The sequence below is a fragment of the Agelaius phoeniceus genome, chromosome 1, assembly GCF_051311805.1.
Source record: "Agelaius phoeniceus isolate bAgePho1 chromosome 1, bAgePho1.hap1, whole genome shotgun sequence".
Lineage (NCBI taxonomy): Eukaryota > Metazoa > Chordata > Aves > Passeriformes > Icteridae > Agelaius > Agelaius phoeniceus.
The window spans coordinates 140380123-140399678 of NC_135265.1; the positions used below are offsets into that span (position 1 = coordinate 140380123).

A 19556-nucleotide genomic window follows, 5' to 3' on the forward strand; every position below is an offset into this window, starting at 1 on the left:
AAAAAACTTTTTACAATAAATATGAATGCATGTTCACTTTTGACTTTATAAAAAGCTAAATCTAAGCTCCAGGTGGTCCTAAGGAATCAACATTTTCCTCAATATGCTAGGTGTTTGTCTCCAGCTTGTAACACAGAGCAGAGAAATCATCTTAAGTTTGTGAATATGGAGCTGCTTTCTTAGGGTTGTAGTGCCTCTGAAATGTTCTGATGTATTTGGAACTCAGACATCTTTGCCTAGTTCTCTTTATAATTTTCAATGCCATAGATAGCATACAAGAATTTTCCTGTAACTGTGTTACAGATAGGAACAAACAAGAGCAATTATTATTGCTTGAAAGGGAAAAATAATGACAGAGATAAAATTAAACATTTCTTATCATCAATAATGGAATGAAGATGATTAAAGATCTTTTAGAACACTGTTATTCCTTAGTTTCATGATTTATTTTTATGCTATACTCAAGAGATAACCAAATGCAGTGTTCATATTCAGCCCACATATTTCTTTCTTAGAAATGCTTTTCAGTAAAATGTGGAAAGTTGTTTCTATTATAGCAGGATTTCTTATGTCTTTTTTTTTCCTTTCACCTGCCCTTTTCCAGTTTGTTTTTTTTCATTCCTTATAAGGCTCTTAAAACACAAATTGTATTACCTTCCATTATAACTGTCATGTTTGAATTTATAAACCCTAATTGTTTCTATGTCTGTGTAAATTATTCTGTGTCTTCATAGCTTCCCAACTGTGTCAAGTCTTTTCCTTTGGCTTTCTTAGGGCCATACAGTTTCTTTCCAGACTCCTAAACCTTCACTGGAAGACATTGACGCTAAAACTTTTTTCTTCTGTGCTACTTTCACTTTTTCTGTTCATTCTTCTCAGTAGGTCCTAAACAGTCTCTAATTCTGGACTTACAGATTTCCAAGGAACTATGCCCCTTGAAATTATAAAAAGCAGACAAACAGACATAAAATATTTACAGGCAAACTCAATAATTTCTGTCATGTTGCATACTTTTCAGATAATATCATACATGATTTTTTTCCATCAGAGGTTTTTTGCCAAGGTGTTCAGCTTCTTTGCCAAGATTTACTTAAAAGAGCTTTCAAAGAACACTGAGAACAAACATTTCAGAAATGTCTGAAAGGTTATATTGTTTAAAAGAAAATATAACTTCAGCATTGACTGGATATGCATAAATGGAACCAAGGAAGGGAAGCTGCTACCACAGATTCATCTGTAGTAATTTCCCTTATTAGCAGGAGAATCATTGGTTACCCTCTGTGCATCTTATTCTATATTCTATTAATCTTACTCCATCTACATAGCTCTATCCATTTCTGTGCATACGAAGCATTCAAGATAAAGATTGCTTTTAACGTATTTTGCTTCAAAAAAAAAGTCTTTTTGCTTGGTTTGAGATTTCTTTTAATATGTGGATAGTTTGGGCAGCATGAATTCTGAGTTTAAGGATTGTGATATCCACTTGCAAAGGTCATTGATTCATCTCAGAACAAATGAATCCTAAACTTTCTTTTGTTCATCAGAAGTAATTTTATTCCCTTAAATATTTCTTCTGTCGGGTGTGGAAATGTTACATATCTATTATTTTCTTCAGGGATAGGATTCCTGTAAAAAGCAAAACACAGTCATTGAGGTCTCACCATATGTTAGTATAATAGCATTATGATAAGACATTTTTAAATATTTCTTATGTATTTGTAGATTTTGCATCAAGTTTTAACTGTTCCTCTTCCCCATGTGGAATTTTTTACTAAGTTCCAACAGTTTCAGCACTTCCTGAGTTATTTTGTGGAGGGGTTTTTTTGGTTGTTCATGTTTTTGGGATATTTTTTGTTAGTGTTGGGTTTTATTATCAGAATATTAAATTAGTTTAAAGGAAAATCATGCACATTGGTAGTTTAAATTCTTCTAATATAGAATGTGGGGTTTTTAATACAATTTGCCTTGTTAACATTAATTCAAAAGCTCATTTTTCATGCTATTTCTTCATACTCCTTTGATTGATTGCAATGCAGGAGCAAATTATTTAATGTATATGGGACTCCTACCCACTCTTGTCAGCTGGAGGGATCAGTTATGAAAAATAACATTAATAATGTAAGTAAGTCTTTCTAAAAAAGTTTTCTTTTGTATTTGGCCATTGGCCATTTGGCCATTGATGTAGAAATATCTTTCTGTAAAATTATTTCTGGATCATAAATACAGGATCTTCCCAGATCTGGAAATACTATCTTTCATTATAAGATAAATAATGTAGTCATAAACCAGCCAAAGTATATTAAAAAAAAGTTTAATACACAAATAGCTGCATGAATCTTTTGATGTTCAGATCAAATAGGAAGGAGATAACCTCTATTGCAGATACATAATAAGGAATTTCTGTTAATAATTTTTGTCTATATGAAAGGAAGTCTTGTAATTTGGAACAATGTAAAATAAAAGGAAACCCCATAATTCTTACTGATTGAAGAAGATAATGCTTTTACTTTTTTCATCAGCATAGCATTTCCTGTATTTAACCTGTCAGAATGTAAGAACTGCCTGGAAAATTTGTGATAACCTTATGATTCATGCTATTCACAGAAAGAAAGCTTTAGCAACAACTTAATCCTTTCAGAATTTTTGTGCTACTGTCTCTTTTATTGCTATGTTTTGACAAGAAAGTATTTTCTGGTTTCTGCCAGCCTTCAGTTGAAGAGGTAGAACATCTGAAGACAAACGGCTTTATAAAAAACCCTTTGTTGAGCACTGAATATAGATACAGTTTCTGAAGTAACTGTTTATTTACAATCTAGTACAAAGTTGTATAAAGATAAAATCCTTTTTGGAATGCTTCTGCTTACTTGCCCTGTCAAGCTGTTGCAATACAGAGACTCCTAACCAAGAGATACCATCTGTTCAAAACACAGGACTCCTAGACGTAGCTCTTATCTTTTGATTCTAAAGGATTGTATTGAAGAAAACAATTTCCCTCCCTCTGAATTTTGATCTGTAGGAGCAGAGTGTGTTTTTGATTCATAATTATTTATGGCAAGAATTTTAATCTTCAATTCATTGAAGAATTGAGTTCAAATGGTTAAGTTACCCAAATAGGTGAATTTCATTCTTTGGTTACAATCACATTCTTTGGTTACAATCACAATGACATTTCACCGGCTTACAAAATTGAAAAGCACTAATATAATTCATCTGTCCTATTACAGAAAGGTGCAATGAACACACATTCATAACCAAAAGCATCACAGTCCGTTATTGCAATTATCTTGTTATAGAAGTTTTTATTTTTCATTATTTTTCTTTTGATTTTTTTGTTTATTTTCCTTTCTAATACTGAAATGAATCTATTATTTCTGTCACATTCTGGAAACAGTAATTGACTTCAGTATTTACTTACTGTTACATCCTTCTACTTTATATTAGGCTGAATTAAAGTCTTTGTGAAAATATGTCTGGATGCGGAATATTTTTCCTATTTTTCTTCGTACAAGAAAAGTGTGTAAGGCAAGTTCCAAGTTTCAGCAGAAACAAGTAGAATTTTTTTAAAAACACAAAACTTTATTAATAAAGCAGCCTGATTTTTATCTCTGTTGAACAGGGAATATTACTAAAATGAAATATAAATACAGTAACAAAATATTTGTAAATTCTGATAACAGCTCTACGTATGATTTAAAGAATAGTTACAGACTCTCTGATCCTCTGTAATTTTTCCTTTACTTTTGAAGTACTGTTTTGTCACCTCTTTTCTATGTTTCCCTGTTTACACATATTCCTGTAATTTCATCCTGGTTTGCCTCTTCAGTTTCTTTTTAACTTTCATTCACTGTAATGCCTGTTAAAATTATTTTCCAAACACTTTGAAAAAATTGCATGTGTTTAATATTTGGATTTATTTTAAACTTAAGAACTCCATTGACATTACTTTTTCTGGACACTTTTTTACTCAGCACTTAAATGCAAATATAAGTATTATGGTCTTTTTTTATCTTCAGTATTAATGTCAGAGAATAGAAAGAAACTGTAAGTCCCATGAAGCTCCATGTGATTTTAAACAATATAATATGTTTATAGATAGGAGTGGAGTTCTCACATAGAACTGTCTGTGCTGCAGTTTGGAATGTCTTGCAATATTAATTGTGGACCTTCCCCGTTTGATTTAGCTCTTGTTCCAAAATATAACCCTAACTCCTGTTTTTGTCTGAGCATGTGTTTGGTGTTTTCTGGTCAGTTGTTCTGTTGTGGTTTTTTAAGCCACAATTTGCACTGACAGGAGGCAAGGAGAGAAGCCAGGAACTAACTGTTGATTTTGTCAGAATTCTGCTGAGAAGTGTACGAAAGAAGCAACTGGAGGACTGTGTGCCTCCATGGAACTGTGATGATGCTATGGGAGAAATTGTATTATACTGTGGGTTTTGGCAGTGTGTTTACTAAACTAGCTTTCTTGTCTGCTAACATAAGATACAAAGAATCTCAGAATGGTTTGGGTTGGAAGGAACTTTTGAAGATGATGTGGTACATCCATTTGCCATTGGCAGAAACATTTTTCAATCAATCATGTTGCTCAAACCCCATTCAACCTGAATTTGGACACTTCAAAGGATGGGATATCCACAACTTGGAACACAATATTCTCTCTCTAAATGCAGAAAATCATATTGATAAATACCATGTCATGAAACACAATGACATATTCACATCCTTCTTCTTAACAGAAAACTTGGCATGCTTGTAAAACATTAGTTGAAATTGTCTTAACAGTTAGCTTACTGCTGTGTTCAGATTTTAAAAAATTGCTTTGAATTACAGTTCTGAAATAGCCCAGAGTTGTTGGATCAACTTAATACCATAATTATCTTGTGCCTTTTGGCTTTTATACCCTCTGGATTGTGAAAAGAGATCTCTCAATCCTGAAATTACAATCATCTTACTCCTTTCTGTTGTAATTCAAAGTGACCTGTGCATCTTTGAAATAGGAAATACCCATTTATTTGAGAGTGCAATAAAAGGATAGATGTGATCATGTGGAATAGAAGGTTTTCCGCTTCTGCCTAGATTGGTTGTATCCTGCTGTTCCAGGACAAAATAATGTCACCTGAATTATTTGGGTACTTGTTCTATATTGTTGAATGAGATGTGGTCATCAAGTATTTGTTCTTCAGTCTGTGCCTGATTTGGATTTCTGTGCAATGTCTGCTTCAGCTGCATACAGAAAGGGTAGTTTATCAAGCTGGGGTTTTTTTGCCATTGCTGTCTTTTAATTTCATGTACAAAATATTTATTTTAATATCCTGAATTTTACTCAAACAAGTCTGGGGTGGAAATTATAAAAATGCTAATAACAAATAAAAGCTTTTAGAATAGACACCATAGTTTGCCTAAACATCTTCTAAAACTTTAAGATTACCGCGTAGTTTTACACTACATTACTTATTCTGTGAAATTATAAATCAGCTAAATTTCCAGGTTAAAATAAATGAGATGCATTCTCATGAGGGTAAAATAAGTGACAACTGAAATAATCCTGAAAACAAACATAAACCCATAAAATTTAGTGTTACAGTTAAATTCAAAATTAATCTAAATCTGTTAAAAAGACAGGAAATACTCCTGTACTTCCACTATAATGGCCACATACAAAGATTAAATAAAAAGGGAAGCAAAGAATTGTAATAGTATTTCAGGGTCTATTTAAAATACATGGTAACTAAAAGTTAAAAATTACTTAATTAAAATTATGTATATAGTCCAATATATGATAGGAAATGAAAGTTAGTTTATAATGCCTAATGAAGCATTGCCACAAGTGTTTATGTTTCTAGGTTTTTTTGGGTGATTAAATGAATTGCCAAAATCTTTGATTATAAGGTATACTTCTTGAAATAAAAACTTGAATTACTCGTATTACTTGAAAATTATTAAATTAATTATTTTTTTCCCCTGAGACTTATATTTATCTTATTTACTTGTTATTGATTTTTTTTTTCTATATTTATCTGGTAGCTATAACATAATATTTTACTACTGTAACTTACACCATTGACTATGTTGGTTATCTTGGTTAAAAAATACCAGAGGAAAAAAAATATTTCTTTTCATTAATCTATGTGAAAATTTATGTACCTACACACATATATATATATATTTATTCATATGTGTGCATACATAAATAAATACTCATATAAATTTATAGAATTCTTCTACTTTCATTTAATTTGCACATCTTTATGAATTTCAGTGTTGGAGAAATTGAAACAAATACAACAAAATTCAAGGAAGATCCTCCAAAACACTATGATTATGAAATATGCCATTAATATGATTTTAACTCTCAGTGGTTTTTGACATACTTTTACCAAAGTATTGCAATTTAGAAATATTCTTGTAGCATCCGATCACCATCATGATCATGTACTTAAAACTGGATTTTAGATATTAATAAACATTATTAATGTTGAGCTAGGTTACATTAACATTACCATTATCACCATTATAAAATATTTATGTGTTTTATTAAAGCACGCCTTAACTTTTTTTTTTCTTTCAATTGCAGCTGAATGTGGAGCCTCCACAACAAATAATGAAGGAATCTTACTGTCCCCCAATTATCCTCTTAACTATGAAAACAACCATGAATGTATTTATAGCATTCAGGTACAAGCAGGGAAAGGAATCAATATTTCTGCCAGAACATTTCACTTAGCCCAAGGAGATGTTCTTAAGGTATGTAATCCTGTAATTTATTTGTTATTTCTCAACTTCTAGTACCTCCCATCACTGAGGTTTATCTGCAGTAGTACAGTACCAGGTAAGTGGATATAAAGCATCTCTTACAAAATATCTTTCTAAACTGGTTCCATTTTTAAGAAGTTAAAAATTAGGCACCCTCAGGTGCCCCCATAGTCTGTTTCTTAACACATGTTTTTCTGACCAGAGATAATTAAAGAAGAAGTTGAAAAAATGAAACAAATGTTGCCTTAATGGTTATGGGTATTGTATTTTCAGTGTTAAATATTCATCAATTACATCTTTGGATTTGTTTTCTTCCACAATATCTTCATAATTTGAGCTGTGATGTAAACATAATAAGAAATAATGCAGCACCCATAACTTTAATTTAATACAGTCTAAATACTGCCTATTGTACATAAGTTTTACGTTTTAAATTACTCTAATCTGGTGTGCATGGAAAAAAGAAACAACAAGAGGGAAAGAAGGATACTATAACTTACCAGAGTTTTATACAGTGATTTCCCCCTGTCTTTGATTTGTTCATAGATTTTATTATTGTACTCCAAAAAATATAGTTCCAGATACATGTATTACTTAACCATCTACACATTTAAAACAGATGTTGGTCAGGGTGTCTTTTCACATATGCCATCTGCAATAGCACAGCAATGCAATAAGATATCTGTGATTAAATAATTGTCCAATTCTTCAGAATATGTAATTTAATTAAATTTGCCTCTGTGAAATCCAAGGAACAAGAGGTACCTTGCCACCCATGTTTGATTTAAAAAAAGTTTTCGGCCATATTCTTATTACTTATGTAATAAGTACCCTGTACTTATTAAATAAGAAGAATTATGAAAATATGTATTCCTAAGAAACAACCCTGATCCATACTGGGGTTTATCTCATCTATCTGTAACCATCTGTGCATTAGGGTGGGGTTTCTGTCTTTAGTTGTCAGACACAAGCATTTCCAAAATGGGCTAATTATATAAAGTACAAGCAGGCCTAAACTACTAATGTAAAATGAAATTGGGCATCAAAAAGAAAAATCAAATCAAATGGTTTTTAAAAAAAATACTATGCTCTTCTTAAAGCAAAAGAGAAGTAAAGAAAAATTAACCAAAAGGTATTACATACCCAGAATGCACAGGTGTGTTTATTTTATATTAAATTTGTTGTTTATTTGAGAACCAAGTGGGATACCCTTTAAGTGTTACATTAATTAATTTTGAAAGATTTAATTTGAAAGCTGTTTAGTATTTATTGAAATGTAAGCAGTAGGGGAAAAAAATACCTCAAACCAACCAATGAACCAATCAGACCAGTTGTTCAAGTAACTGTTAGCCAATAAAAGCATATGGATGGATTTTTCTCAGGATTTTTAGGTTGAAACCATTCAACTCTATTATCTTAACTTAAAATACATACCATTGTGGGAATGGAGATACAGTTGTGTACAGTTAGATAAATAGAAATTAATATAAAAATAAAACAATTCAACTTTTTCTTTTTTTTTTCTGATCTAATAATTTATGACTTTTCAGGGGCCATTTGAACCATATGCAGTTCAGATGTTTAAGTTTAACTAGACAATCTTTACTCAGAGACTTAGAGAAGAAAATTCTGCTTTAATGCTGCTACTCATTTAATGTGAAATTAAGAGCAATGCAAAATTAATTATGAATAGATGAAGGCCAGCACTCAGCTGTAAATATCAGTGGCAGAAATATTTGCTGTGTATTGCAGGTGTATTTTTTAAATGAAATTAGTGTTGTGTAATTAGAGTGTTTGTTTTTCAAGTCAGCAGCCTTGAATTATAATGAGCTGAAGTTCCTCCCTATTTAAAAAATCCAAAACAAACTCTAAGAGGTATTCTTGATTATGACTATCACTTTTTTCAGTCTAGCTGACATCATAGCAAGGCAGAGGCACTCAGCCTTTACAATTGTGGGAAGAAATATCCATTGTGTCTTTTCCAGCCTCCTTTTTTAGATGAAATTCTCACAAACTGTCTTTATTCTATCACTCTCTTTTTTCATGTGTTCATTTGATAAAGAAAAATTCTTCGGGGAGCAAATTACCAGTCACACATTCCAAACCTTTTCTCCCAGAATCAATTCTGCATTTGTCTGTTGATCCCTTTTTATGATCCTATTCTACTCTGAAAAAGGAAATATTTGACTGTTTTGCTGATTGTGGAGAATAACCTTTTGGCTACAGAATAGAACATTGGGGTTATATTTTAGTTTTAAATGAATCATTAAGAACCAACAAATGCTTTTAACCTTAAATATATATATCATTACTTTTACTTTAAATATAACCTTTAATATGTATCACTACTTTGTAACTGGAAGGAATTTAAGTTAAAAAAAGAAAAAAAATTCATCCTGTCTTCAAAACAGCCAAGTGACATACAGTGAATACAGAGTTCCATGTCAGCTGTGAAAGAGGGAGGATATAGTAGTCACCATTTTAAAATCAAGATACTTAAAACACCAGCTTCTAGAGCAGTCTTCCTTCCCCTAAACACAAATGAAGCAACTCCATAATATTTCATGGTTAAAACTCAGCTTTTTAGTGATGAGCTTTGCTTGGATAATCCATCTCTTTTCATCAGAAGCTAGAGATGAAAATGTTGGCAAGGAAGTTAGTAATGTGCTTTGTGTTACTTTTTCTTGCAGCTAGGATTTTTAGATCACTAGAGGTATGCTGCTAAAATTCCATTCAAAGTCTAAATAGACTGAGTATTCTAATAAAATTTTGACAAGTTCTTTAATGAAGCCATGAGGTCTGCTGCTTGCCATGTGGGTTAACTGACCGTGGATGATGTTTATATCTGACAAGCACTGTGACTGAAACAATGTAACAGCTGTATGGGAGTGCAGCCTTAGAGGGAAACAGCGTATTTAACACAAATCACCAGTAAATCACCACCCTTGCTATTACTTCAGGGACAGAGAAGGAGGAGTTCCCATTTATCAGTTCTGAACTGGTATAAAACAGAGGTTTCAGAGCATATAATTTGTTTTTCATTTGCTTCATTTGGTACTCAATTCTCTTGTTCTCCTTTCAGTGTAACTGCTCTGGCTACTTACATTAATGGTGAAGTTCTTTTTGGGTTTTATTAGAAACTGCAAGAAATATACAAATATCTCTACCTTTTGTGTATGTGTGTGTGTGTAGGGATATAACCTGCTCTTGAAAGTGCCATATATTTCTCTAATATTTATGAAAGTTATATGAAGACATATGAGGAATTTAGGATCTGTACAATCACTGCATGCCAATCCATTTAATATTAATCTCAGAAACTCGGTAACATTTCCTTCCGTCTCTGAAATTGTACAGATAATTGAGTTTGTGCACTAAATTTCCATAATTCAATATTTTTAGGGTAAACTACCTATGTGGCAGTCAAGGATAAATAATGCATTTTTTCCAAAGTATGAAAATTTTTCTACCTGGCTTTTTTCCCCCTGCTTTTATCTCCATCCACCAATTTTGCTTGTAAACTCTCTAGTCTCTGCTAGCTGTAAGCAAGTCCTTGAGATATACACAGAAAGAACAGAGTTATCATTGTTCTGCTTCCCTGAATAGTCCATTGATAGTAGTGAACGTGTTATTTGTGTTGTAAATCTGTTGAGTGTAGAAAATATTCTTTTATATCAAGGGTGTTTTAACATACTTTTTAATTTACAGGGAAAAAAGGACCTTTATTAAAATTGAAACTTGGACATGGTTAATATAATTGCTTTCATAATTTATTTTCAGTAGATTTCAGCATAAATAAAAATGCCCCTGTGCGTGGTACTAATTAATGGGTAGTTTTCTGGTAATGTTTAAATAAAAAGAAAATACCACAAAACAAACCACCTCCAAAAATTCTGCAGACAGATTTCATTGAGTAAACCTAAAACAAAGGAGACAGGAACACTGACTATGAAAATGATCTTTTTTCTCTTTTGAAGCAGACTATGGTCTTGGCTTTATGTAGCATGACAAATGATTTAATAGGTGATATTGCATCTATGTGGAAAAATGGATTTAAGAATTATTTTTAATAACATTCTAAAGCAATCTTTCTTGTTGCTTTTACTAAAGCTCTCACTGCAGCAACAGGCAGGTAACAGCGTGTCAGCAAACAGAACTGGCACTCGTCTCTCTTCGGCTGTGCTTGGCACAGCACTGTCTGTGCTCCTGCCAAACACAGAGGATTCAGTTTTACTGCATTTGTTCATTGTCTCCTCTGTGGGCCAGATTTTAAATGTGTGCACATGATCCAGTTTTTGAGGGGTTTGGGCAAACACTTTGAAGGGATGTGATATTCGGGTCTTTTTGTTAATTTGTTTCTTTAGAATCTTCATGTTTATAATAATAATAATACTTTTAGCAATATCATCCTGAATATGACTGAGAAAAAGGTAATAAATGTTGGGGACAAATCCCCCACCCCCTCACCCCCCCAAACATATGGACCCCTTTCTGTCTTTATATTAGTGCTTCTATTTGCGTGTGATATACGTTTGACAGGGCGTTGACAGCCTCAGTTCTGAGCTGCTGATTTTATGTTATTTCTTCTCTTTATAAAGGAACAGATCTTCATATCCATATGCCTTTTATGTTTCAATGGAAAATCTCAAAAATAGCTTGATTAAAATGCACAAATTTCATACATTCACTTATGATACTCCCTTGCTAAAATTTTATATAGTTAAATAAATTAGCAGGAACAAGGGCATTGATTTCCATTTAAAATTTGTTGGTAATGGAGCCACTTAAGAAATTAGCAAGTTTTATTTTCCCTCTAATTGCAAATGCAAATAACACTGCCTTCAAAAATTGAATATAACATCTATTAGTTCAAATATTTAGGTATAGTGTTTCCTATTAGCATCCTTCCCTGTAACATTTGAACATATTATTGTGGTATGAAGAACATTAAGTCAATTTTCTGTGTCTTTTTTTTTCTTTATGAATTAATTTTTAAAAGGTTGGGTCATTAAATACCTAATAAAGATAGACTTTTGTTTTCTGAATAGTTTGTTACTGGCGTAACAAGAATTATCCAGTCATGAATAGATTATCTTTCAATTAATGTTACAGGATGACTTTAAGAAAAAGTTATCCTAGTGAATAAATTTTTTATAATGATTATTCTTGGACTTATCTTTAGCATCCAAGTGACTTAAATCTAGATGCACTGGCAAGGACTATAAGAAAGTATATTCATATTTTAAAAATAAGCTAATTGTGCTGCCTTAATTCACATGTAATATTGCCTTCCAAAAGAATTATGAAGCTGAATTGCTAACTCTTTCAAAATAATTAGTTCCCACCTAGTTTAACAAGGTTAGAAAGAAAACATTGGTTCTGCAATTCTCAGAAGGGTCTGCTACCATTTTATTGGCAAGCTAAATGGTATCATATAAATGATTCTACAAATTTCCATTTTTTCCCCTATTACCTTAAATGTAGTAGAGAAATGAAATGTGACCTAAATTGAGGGTTACACTACAAAACATGCATTCATTTATTGTGCTAAGGGAGACCCCAGTGTCTTAGGAAGAGGGGTACTTTAAATGTCTGAAAGACAGCAACCAAAAGAAAAAAATAATTCAGTTTAGTGTTCAGGTGAATCACAATCCTGCCTCAGCCAAATGCAGTTCTACTCAAATGAATCCAGTTCTGAAGTGTTAGATACTTTAAATTCTGTTCCTTCATAGAAATTATATAGGTTTAAAAATATTATACAGTGAGACAGCTGGTTAGGCCATGAAATAGAATGAATATTAACTAATGAGAGATGTTCGTGGACTAATGTGCAAGATTTAATGTGGTAGGACACCTAACAAAATTGGCAATAAAGTGTGTGTGGGGAAATTCTAACATGAAGAAAATTGGTATCATGACATGGCTTATTCAAAGTTTGTGTGAGACATTGAAAATAGTTGGTATCACTTCTTACCAGATTCCTTTGGTTAAGTATTGGTGATACACAGATAGCAGGAAGTGGTTCACTCTTACATAGCTTTTAAAAATGAAATAAATACTGAATCCTGGGTTATTATTAATTATAAGTAGGTTCAAGCTGGGTTTTGTTTATGTCTATCATGATGTAAATATCTCTGCTGGATAGCAGTAATTCTCCTGAAAAGGGTATTTTCCTTTCAGTTGCTAAAACAAAAGTTAGTGCATTTCAGATTTAATTTCCTGGATTGGGTGGGGGGTTTTTTGTTTGGTTTTGGTTTGGTTTGGTTTTAGTTTTGTTTTCTTGTTTTGGGGTTAGTTTTGGTTTTTTTTTTCTTTTTCTGAAAGATAACACATCTATTTTAATACTACTTTATATATATTGAAATTATTTCTTGGTTGATATGCATTAATTACAATTGTTTCTTCTTTTCTGATTTCTTACTTTTGGTCCATATGAGGAAATTGGCTTTTAAATTTAAGTTTGCTTGGAATTAATTTGCTTGTGTCACTAAAAACCAAGGAATTATGTCAAGTCATGTCGTGCATCTTAAACTCCTGTACAATTATTTACTCATTACACATAGCTAGAAGTCACTTATTTGTTTTATTTCAGCATTTCATTAAATGTAAAGTCTTTTTTATTACTAGAGACATGAGGATTTCTGGAAAATAGGAATTAGGTGTATAATTCATTTTTAAAGATAGGGAAAAGGCGTCAAAATACTTCACATTTACTTTTTGTCTTACTTCTATTGCTGGTGTATTTGTTATGATTTCATTCTGATGAAGACTCCTGTCTAAAAATGCAAACTTTTTTGTAATTAATATAATTAAAATAGAATTTAGAACTGCAGACATTTCAGTATCTTTTAATAAGGCTTTACAATTTCCCCTTATTGCAATTTGAAAATTATTCAGAGGTCAATTTACTCATTTGCAAGTGAAATTTTTCATAAAACACATCAATCAATGTTTTAGTTATTATAGAAGTCCCTAAATAAATCCTACAGGAAATAATGTTTGGGTGAGCAATTATAGTTAAATTAGAGGAAGTTTTTTTTAGGAATTACAGGAATACAACAACCTGTGCTGTTTTAAAGCAACCAGATTTGTAGGGAAATTTCCTGAGAATTATTAGAAGATTGTTCTATATATTTAGTATTCTGATAGATGGAAAAGAACAACACTTGAAGAAAAATAAATAATAAAAATGCAGTACTGTGATTTACATATAAGATTACAATACTCTTTCAGCTTACAGAAGCAGTGGTTAAATTTATTTCCTAGTTTCCTTTTACTTCACGGTTATATTTTAACCTGTCTTCACAGGATAAAAAACCACCTTAGGTTTATTTAAGAGGCCAAAGTTGGGAATATGTGAGAATTTTTGTTCTGCCACCACAGACTGGAGGCAGATACATGTTATAGGTGTTTGCTGATAGGTTGTGATCAGTACAATACTGACAGTGAAAGAGAAAACACAGAGATCTAAACAACCTGAGCTGATACGGCACCTCTGCCCCATTCTATTGGCATGTAAAAAATGAATTGACATATTTTAAACTACATTTGAAAATTCAAGTTTTGAATTTCACAAAATTCAAAACCTAAGTCAGCTTAAGTCAAGAGAGGTAAACGGTATATCCAAATAGTACTTCAGGTTGACTGGCAACAGATCTCCCTTGACAAAGCTGTTCTTCCTCTTAATGCAGATGTACAGAATTGTTTTGTGAGTAAAAGATGTCTTCTTTTCTTTTCTTTCTTCATAACTGTAAAACTCACATTTTTTACAGATCTATGATGGCAAAGACAACACTGCTCACCTGCTGGGAGCATATACTGGGGCATCATTAAGAGGCCTGACACTAAGTAGCACTTCAAATCATTTATGGCTGGAATTTAACTCAGACATGGAGGGCACTGATGAAGGTTTTCAGCTCGTGTATACCAGTAAGTATTTAAGTAGAAATAGATTTATACTTTTAAAGGAATGAAAAATCTTCACTCATAAGATGAAAATTCAGTTAAATTACAATTATGGAAGAAATTATCAACAAATTACTTATCAAAATAACATACTTTCATTGCTGTACCTCACAAAAACCCAGAACACATAGCATACTGAAAGCTGGCTTTGACATTTCATCTGGTACATAAATTGCTGTCGTTTTTCTAGAGGGGTATTTTTCAATTTTGGAGAACATAAGAAAAAACAGGGTAAGTTTAAGTTAATTGTTTTAGCATAGAAAATATTGAAGTATGTGAGTAGTTTAAAAGATGCAACCAAAAAGCATTGCTTCATGAAGATAAGTCATAAGTAAGGAAATTCTCCTTTTTAAGACTTGTTGCCGTCACTTGTGGCGTGGCGTCCCGGGTCGAGGTCGGCTCGGTGGCAGCACCTTTGCCACACGGACCAAGCACACGCCCACACCGATGTGGGGGACGGTGACATGGCGTTTATTGACGGTTCCACGGGGTCATTTACAACGGGGGTTAACGGTCAGGTAACGGTAAAAGGGGAGGGGTTCCACCTGAGCGTAACATCGCGACATCTTGAGCGTAACATCACGATATCTTCACACAGACTAATCTCTGATATTTACTTTGCTTTTGTTTCTGACCTTGGATTATTGTTTAGAACTAAAATGATTAAGAAAAGTTCCTAACAAAAACCTATATATGGACTTCAACTATGAAGATGAGGAGAGGAAAAATATTTCTGATATCCAGCTTAGAGGGTATACAGAAGAAGCCATATGCATCTACTTTACCAAGTGTCTGTTTCTGAAAATTGTAGCACATGACTATTGACATGTTGTGTATATGACTTTTTTATTGTATAATTTTTTTGCTATCACTGAATTATTATGTAGAGCTAATTTTTTTCAAGCAGGACAGTGTTATGAGGTAATTCTGTAATGCAGCTATTAACATATTTTCTTTTTCCTTGTGCTCAAATCATTCATTTTTCACCTGTTCAAAAATTGTTCATTTAAGGACTCAATATAATGTTTTTAAAAGTAATTCTAATAAAAAATAGCATAATTCTTGCAGTATGAAAGGAAAATACTTCAAGATAATAAAAGAATATATAATTATTTTTTAGATGAAAGTAGCATAATTATATTCTGTAATAGCATGTGATAGAATAGGACTGTACCCAGTGATTAAGGATAGAATGTTCAGTGCTGTGTTGCTATATAAGTGTCAAGGAATTTAATTTTTCATATTTTTATAGGTAGAACCAAACCCAGCACTTGAACCTTATCAATAGCCTTTCCTGTCTTTTGAGACATTCATATTAGAGTACACTTTCCTAGCTTCAAGAATTCTTAGCCTGAAGAGTGATGAATCTTCTTTTGTTGATAGTGGTAGAATTTAAAGAAAAAATGAAGTCCAGAAGAAGGTAGCAGAGATGATCAAAAAGGCCTGGAACACCTCTCCTATGAAGAAAGGCTAAGAGATTTAGGGGTCTTCAGCCTGGAAGCTCTGGGGAGACTTTTTAGGATCCTCCAGTGCCTAAAGAGAGCCTACAAGAAAGATAGGGAGAGACTCTTTACAAGGACATGTGATAACAGGCTGAGGGGTACTGGCCTTAAATGGGAAGAGGGCACATTTAGATTGGATACAAGGAAGTGCTCAGTCTGAGCACTGGGTGAATCCATAAGCCAGGAGAGATGGTGCAGACCTCCCAGTCAGAGCTGCAGCCTGTGCTCTGAGAAGTGTCCACCATTCTGCCTTGACGGTCACGTTGGATGAGCACCACAAAACCAGGGCCCCTGTGCTGAGTTACGAGGAGTTCAAGTCTCTCTACCAGGGCCAGGGAAGCTTCACCCTTCAGAAAGGTGTTCTCCCTGTGTGCTGCCCCACACAAACTGCCCCACCAGGCCCTGGCTGAGGCACCACACCCTCTGCCTGCTCTGGTCACACCCAGTTAATGCAGCAAAATACTGCTAACTCCTGTGGTTAGGCAGTGGAGGTACACGGCCACCCTCAACAGGGTGATCAGTTAAAAAGTTGACTTTGGTTCTGTGTCTGTAAGAAGGCTGTCCAGAAATGAGGATACATCAGGGATCAAGGCAGATTTGCACTTCTTTTCACAGCGTGGATAGAAGTTTTCTTAGAAGAGAGGTAGTTTTAACTGGTCAATATGTGTCCAGACCAGCATTATCAAAAATGGTTCTTCCTCTGGGACTCACGTTAATGTCTTTCAGAGCTTCTGCAGCGCACACTGTACTAAGAAACAATAGTTTAGGAATGAGAAAAATTCAGCTCAGAGGTTGTGGAGGCTGAGACATGTTCAGTCACACATGAAATGAACTGAAGGAAGAACCACAAAGATACATTTGATATACTTTTGTTTTGTTTTGTTTCCTTTTTTCCTGAGCAGCCTTATCCAACATTTACAATCCATTTACAATATTTTGCCTGTAAAATAAAATAAAGATTTTTTTTTCAATAAAGAATAGTAATGCACCGTCTGAGGAGAGATTGTGAAGGGCTACCAACTGTTGACCTGATGGACAGATACTGTGTGAATGATTTGTTGAACAAAGTAGACATGAAAATCCCTTCATTTCCTCCCATATTACCTATGTATAGGAATAGCAATCTGATACAAAGGCTCTATTTTTTTGCCTATATACAGTCTAAGCCACATGGTAATGATAAAACTATTTGATTAAAAACAAAGTAAGATTTCAAGTTGCTTCTCAGTTAATAACAAAATACTTGGTTTGGAATAGAAAATTTTTCTCCTAAATTGCAGCTTATTTTTCCCTATAAGTTAGCATACCTCCCTGTTTCCATGTAATGCGTTGTTATTTTGTTTTCTTCTTGCTTCGAGTCTCTTAAGTCTCAAAAATGTCCAAGTTGTTAGGCTTGAGTTCTCTCTATCATCATTTTCATTGATTCCTGCATTACGAACTGATGAACAAAAAATTAGCATAGAGATTGATGAAAAATAGCAGTTTTTCTTTGCTGCCACAGCAGCTATTGTGCTGCTGTTGTTACAATGCAAAATAATGAGAAATCTGCTGTTGTTTTGTTTATGAAACTTTAAATATCTATTGACAAGTAAGTGGACAGTCCCTTTAGCTTCTAGTTTATAATTCATCATAAAATTTAAAAACTGATTGATCTTGATAATGATTTTTTTCTGTCTTTAATTGAACTCTTAGGAAAATTGAATTTATGACACAGCTTGGTCATGCTCTGGGAAAGGTTTATAGGCAGTTATCCTACTTAAAATGCTTAATAACAGAGAAGAAATCCTAAAGATGTTGTTATATGTAGTTTGAAAATGATTGATTTCCACTGAAAATCAGAAAATCTGAATTTCTTTCATGTATTTATCTGTTTGATTCTGTAAATACATTTTATTTCTCACACAGGTTTTGAGCTGTCACATTGTGAGGACCCTGGTGTGCCACAGTTTGGATATAAAATTAGTGACCAAGGTCATTTTGCTGGGAGTACTATAATTTATGGATGCAATCCAGGTTACACACTCCATGGAAGTAGCCTTCTAAAGTGTATGACTGGGGAAAGAAGGGCGTGGGACTATCCTTTACCATCATGCATTGGTATTGCACTCTTCTAATTTTTTTTTGCCTCTTTACTTTTTTTTTGAATGCAAGAAAGAAAAAATATTGTAAGGATTGTTATATCTATGTAAAATCTGATGTGTATGATCTGATCTAATCTGATATGTGTAGAGATCTATTTACACAGGCCCTTATAGTTCTCTCTACAGGTATCTCACCTAAGCCTTTCTAGGTTAAAAATAGATAGCAATTCTTAAACATTTGTGCATATGGAAAGTCCTAATATATGCAAATCTAGTTAATGTCAGAAAATAATCAACATAAAATGTTTAGTTAGAAAGACATTGTAAAACTAGTATTTTTTACTTATATATAAATATCAATAAGCTAGAAAAATCTCTTATATTTATGTGAAATAGATTACATAAAATAAAACAAGATATGAAGAGATATAAAGTTTTTTTGTGTTTTGTCGTTCCTGTTTCTTTACAATATTACTATAACTTCATAAGTTTTGCAGCTATCTACAGGCTCAGTTATCCCCATGGGGGAGTGATAAGAAGACAAGAGTTAAATATTATTGTAGCTTTCTTTTTCATCTTTATTTAGAGGAAATTTGGATTGGTAAGTAGGTGAAGCAAGGGGTGAAATGTTTATATGTTGTTTTTTAATATTATGGCATATGGCCAATTTAATTGTGTAACCTGTTCAACAAAAGAGTAAATGTATAAATTGTTTGCTCAGATGATTAGCTTTAAGATCATTCCATAATGCTTTTTATTAGCTGAATGTGGAGGACGGTTTAAAGGAGAGTCATCAGGAAGAATCTTGTCTCCTGGCTATCCTTTTCCCTATGACAACAATCTGCGCTGCATGTGGGTGATTGAAGTAGACCCAGGAAATATTGTCAGGTACTGAAAATGAATCATAAAATTTAGACTTGTGGGTTTTTTGGGTTTTTTTTCACTATAATCAAATCTTAGAGCCATAATAACCAAATCACTCTCTAGAGTGAAGGAAAAAAAAGGGATTATGGGTGAAAAACTTAAGATGTAGATCACAGGTTTTGGCATTTTAGGTTTGGGTTGAAACTGTTAATTTTTAATAAGCATTATCCAAAGACTGAGCTTTAAAATTGGTTATAATTTTGTGAAATGCAGGAGGCAGAAGAACTCTTTAGTGAAAGACTACATTAAAAAAACCCCACAAAACAACAAAACAACACAACCTGCATTTTCACAGCTCTTTTTAGTTAATTAGTTTTGATGGGAATGTGATATA

At 33.0% G+C, this 19556-nt stretch overlaps 1 protein-coding gene across 3 annotated transcripts in view; it reads left to right on the top strand.

Annotated features, from left to right (window-relative positions):
* CSMD3 (CUB and Sushi multiple domains 3) overlaps window positions 1-19556 on the top strand; it is a 594913-nt gene that overhangs the window by 377321 nt on the left and 198036 nt on the right. For all 3 annotated transcript variants that reach the window (XM_077188509.1, XM_077188511.1, XM_077188512.1), the window contains 4 exons: window positions 6572-6741; window positions 14523-14679; window positions 18123-18314; window positions 19060-19186. In XM_077188509.1, coding sequence (XP_077044624.1) covers window positions 6572-6741; window positions 14523-14679; window positions 18123-18314; window positions 19060-19186 — 646 coding nt within the window. The remainder of the gene's footprint in view (window positions 1-6571; window positions 6742-14522; window positions 14680-18122; window positions 18315-19059; window positions 19187-19556) is intronic.